Here is a 4,756-nt window from a genome sequence, read left to right as displayed (position 1 = left end):
GGCTTCCATTTGTTGCGTTTATAGAAGCGTTAACACAGGCAAATATTGCGTATACGCAATGTAAGCACTTTGCAAATGGATACCAAAATCGTTGGTAAGAGATTAATGCTACCTTTCTACAGATTCCGTATATATATATATATATATATATATATATATATATATATATGCTGGCTGGGATTGTCCGTCCTTGTCAGGGGCAAATCGTGTTTATAAATATTTATCTAACCTGTTCACAATTCGAACGTTTGATTTTCTGCAATTTGTAAGTCTTAGAAGTGCTTTTGTACAAACACTTTATTTCCTACCAACTATTTTAAACTAACAAAGTTTATATATTCCTGGTCAGCATCAAAAGTCGAGTCGACCTAGCCCTCTCCGTCCGTCCGTCCATCCGTATGTTTGAGTCGATCTAAGCACGTAAAGCTAAAGCTATAGACTTGAATCTTGTGAGTAGGTCTTCCTAGTGCCCGAGCAGTACAAATTTATTTACGAGTATCGATAACTTGCTTTGTTTCGAAGCGAGCAATAAAAGTCAACATCGGAATCGGAATACATATCTCTCAGGTTTTAAGAGCTAGAGTCATCGAACTGGGCATGTAGTTGTTTCATTATTCGATGCAAAGATTAGGCATATTTCATTTTTGGAATACCGCAAAACACTTTCTATGGGAATCACAGAACATCTCGTATCCCCAATTGTACTTACGAATATTACATGGCACAAAAGGCGAATTGACTTTTAGTTCAAGTAGTTCGCTCGGTGCAAGTTCGACGCCGTGGGAGGGCAGTTCTGACCGATCGATATAGAGGTCCGATCTGGCCAGTAAAATATTGTATAATATATTAAAATATATATTACATACTAGTTTATTATTTAACAAATGTGCTAAGCCTACTCATGTTTATATCGTGAGATCGTATCTAGAGTAAGCCTGATCTGCAGTGGAATCAAGAAATACGTATCGAGCCTTTGAGATAGAGATGCTAAAGTTTTTAATATTTCAATCGGTCGGAAAACTATCTGAACTTTTTCCCATTGATTCAAATACGTACTCGGATGATTTGCTTATATAATCATTTAAGCTAAATTGTGTAAAGATTAACTGCAAAAATAAGCAATAGCAAGATTGATGGCATCGATGGCATTTTATTATGTTCTTGAATTATCAGATGTGCGGTCTATAAGGTTGACTTCTTGAACGTGGCCTTCTTTTCGTCCTTGGATGACATTTGAACAGGCTTGATATTCTTCTTCTGTTTAGGGTCAACGATGAAACTTTTTTTTGTTTCCGATGTCTTCATTGGAACATTGGTTGGGTTAGTTTCATGCTTAGGCATGGCTACTTTAGGGCTAGACTTTGGTTTGGCTATTTTAGAGGCGAGCTGTGCACGGGGCAATATCTCTGCATCAGCTTTATTGCTATTAAATAAAGTAAATGGTTGGCAATCTATATATGTTAAATGAAAAATGTTTATCCGACATACATTATCCGATCTTTGTTGTTGTTCATATACTTTTTGGTTAGTTCCGTCAGTTTGTTATTCGCCATTTCCAGTCGTTCGTGTTCTATTTTCCATTCCTCGCTGATTTCTTCAGTTCTCTTTCCTATTTTCATTGTACTTTCCCACAATTTGTTCAACTAATTGCAAGTATTTCGTCAAGATATTAACCGAAAAGATTCTCGAACTACTTGCCTGTCGTCGGTAATGCTTCAGCCTACAACGGTTGTCACGACTCTTATCCTCATCCGTATCTATATCACTTTCCTCGCCGGTGTCCCTTTCGCTATCCTCGCTTTCTGGCGGAGGCTTGACTATCATATTCGCTGCCTGTCTCTTCTTTTCCATGTTGATGGACCTTATTATGTTTAATATATATGTTTTCCAGCGCACAGTTTGTACATTTAGACTCAAGAAATATACGTTAACTGATAATTTCCTCGATCTAGCAAAAATATTATTATACTGCCTGCTGTGTTCAAACTTTTTTCAAAAATAAAACGCTTACTGCAAAATGCCTGAAATCGATATGTATCGAATTTAGGGAAAGCAGACAGGTAAGAGGACTTTACCAAACCAGTTAGACGCAAGTTTGCACAACTTTACTGAACAATTAGTTAATAGCATTTCTTTTTAAGTTGGCATCTCCGATCTTATGAAGAGCCCATTATGTATGTCATATATATAATATATATGTCTGAGCACCAGGAACTAGTTACCTTCTCATATCTGACAGTCCGTCCTTGCAACGGTAAGACTTTAAGCAAGAGACTCTAAATTTGGAAGAACATATGTATACTAGTCGCATTCAAAGTTCATTTCGCTTCCCTTCATTCAATCGTTTTTCGCAAATCGATAATTATCGATTTATAGTTTTTGAGCAAGTTTGGTCGGTTTTTAGAAGCTTTGGGTTTGGGTTAATTATTATCGATTTTAAGCCTGTTTATTTAAGCTTCTTAAGATGGTTTATTAAGTATATATTATATTAGTACATATATATAATAGTATATATGGTATATGGCTTATAAAGTATATATATTCTTGATCAGTCCGTCTGTCCGTCCGTCCGTATGTATAAACGCAAGGATCTCAGAACCTATAAGAGATAGAGACTTGAAATTTTAGATGTAGATGCTCCTAGCTCCCGCGCAGATCGAGTTTGTTTTCGATAATCGATAACTTGCCCCGTTTCCAAGTAATCGATAAAAATCGATATCGATATCCTGTTTTTGAGCAATTTTGTTAAATAATAAGAGCTAGAGTCACCAAACTTGACATATAGCTTCTAAAATAGAATATCTATATGCATTTGATGTTGGAAGAAGAGGGTTCAGGGTATCCCCTAGTCGGGAGCTCCCGACTAAAACCTCTTACTTGTTTTGGCCTTTATCTCAGCGAGATAAATTGTGTTTTATTGAACATAACTTTCAATCTACGAGAAAGAAAGAATATCTTCGGCACGCCCGCGAAGATTTAATAAGCTCGTAAATGATGAGTGTGATACAAGTACCTATGTTTCGACCGATCGTTCCTTGCCAGCCATATGATATAGTGGTCCGATCAGGCCGGCTCCGACATATGATCTGCCTGAAAAGAAAGACGGACCTATGCAAAGTTTCTGGACAAAAGCTTTAAAACAGAGAGACTAGTTCGCATAGAAACAGACAGGGGGACAAACGGACTAAGGCGTTTTCAACTCGATGCTTTAATGCTGATCTAGAATATATATACTTTAAAATTATAATACCCTCTAGACGTGTACAAAAATCCAAGACCGAGAGCCGGGCAAACCAAAAATCTTCTAAAACTAATAAATAGGTCCCGAAATGCCAACAATAGTTAATTATTATTACTATTAAACATATTATGTTCCTTTTATGTATGATTATTTTTTATTATTTTAATTATTAAACAAATTTATAACATTTTGCAATAGCAACAAAGGCAGCATATCGTTAAAAGTGGGCGTGGCCGCACACGTATGAACCCCATGCAGAAAGGCAGCAGGTGCCACTTTGGTGCTGCGCGTGGGGGGGGGGGGGGGGGGGGGGGGGTTGGTGTGGTGGACTATCTGTGGATGAAGATGTGATGTGATGGTGGAAGGGCGATGGAGGGGGGGTTCTCAATACAAGGGAAGGAGGCCTTTCTAATAACATATCGCTAACATGCACGCAATGTGAGTAAGCGCAAAGGGGAAGAAGCACAGTAAAAGAAAAGCCAATGGAGTTTTGACGGTGAGAGGGGGGGGGGGGGGGGGCTATGGGAGGCTGCGTTGGCATGTGTAAAGTCGGCAGAGGGCTGGTTGATGGGGTTGGTGTTTGGGGGTTAAGTGCAAAAGTTGCACAACAAAAAAATTGAATTTTTAATTTGCTCGCATAGCGCACAGCAACAAGAAGCGCAGCACAAAGCGTAAACGAAGGAGGCGAGCAGAGAGACAGGCGAACTAACGGAGGGAAAGAGAAAGCTAGACGTGGAGAACCTGATGCAAAACGATGAAAAGTTGACTTTTACGAATAAAGCGAAGAACAGAAACAACAACAACAACAACAACAACAATTGCACACGACGAATATGAAGGGAAACGCAAGCCAGAAATAAACTTTTTACATTGAAGCACACACACACACACACACACACACACACACACACACACACACACGCACACACGCTCGCAAATTAGTGTGCGTGTTTGCGAATCTACTTTAACATTTTCATATACATATGTATATGTTTGTACATGCTAACACACATATTTATGTACTCCCGTCGCATGTTACCAACCCCCCCCCCCCCCCCCCTCCTCCCCATTCCCCATCCAAAAATGAGAAGTTGAGTTTTCCAGTTCCGAGTTGAGTTTCATTTTAACGTTCGATTTCGTATGGCGTGCATTTCAGCCTGTAAAACAAAATGTATTCGAAAACAGCCGACACACAGTTTCGGTTTGCCCGACTACAAGATACCCTACACATAGTTTTGAATTTCCCGACTATGAGATGCCTTACAAGCAGTTTGAATTTCCCGACGTTGAGCTTAACTACACACAATTTTCAGTTGCCGGACTATAAGATACCCTACATGCAGTTACGAACTGCCCGACAACCACATAGTTTCGAATCGACCTACTCTGAAATACCCCAGGAAATATACATATATATATTGAGGTATTTATAGAAACGGAGGACGACATATCTAGATGCCTCAGCTCGTCGTCCCCAATTTTGTTCCCATTTTAAACTAGGGCTGATTTTAAAAA

General features: G+C 39.0%; 1 protein-coding gene across 1 annotated transcript; it reads right to left on the bottom strand.

The window, feature by feature from the left end:
• Positions 1 to 1,127: 1,127 nt before the first annotated feature.
• On the bottom strand, positions 1,128 to 1,947 carry LOC115768349. The gene is made up of 3 exons (XM_030712912.1): positions 1,699 to 1,947; positions 1,489 to 1,643; positions 1,128 to 1,423 (listed from the first exon to the last, which is right to left on the bottom strand). The coding sequence occupies exons 1-3, from the start codon at positions 1,849 to 1,851 to the stop codon at positions 1,183 to 1,185; spliced, it is 549 nt and encodes a 182-aa protein (XP_030568772.1). The 5' UTR covers positions 1,852 to 1,947; the 3' UTR covers positions 1,128 to 1,182.
• Positions 1,948 to 4,756: the final 2,809 nt, after the last annotated feature.

This window comes from Drosophila novamexicana, unplaced genomic scaffold (assembly GCF_003285875.2).
Source record: "Drosophila novamexicana strain 15010-1031.04,08,12 unplaced genomic scaffold, DnovRS2.1 tig00001753-arrow-arrow-pilon, whole genome shotgun sequence".
Lineage (NCBI taxonomy): Eukaryota > Metazoa > Arthropoda > Insecta > Diptera > Drosophilidae > Drosophila > Drosophila novamexicana.
The sequence above is the reverse complement of the archived record's forward strand: the minus strand, read 5'-3'. Positions and strand labels throughout refer to the sequence as shown.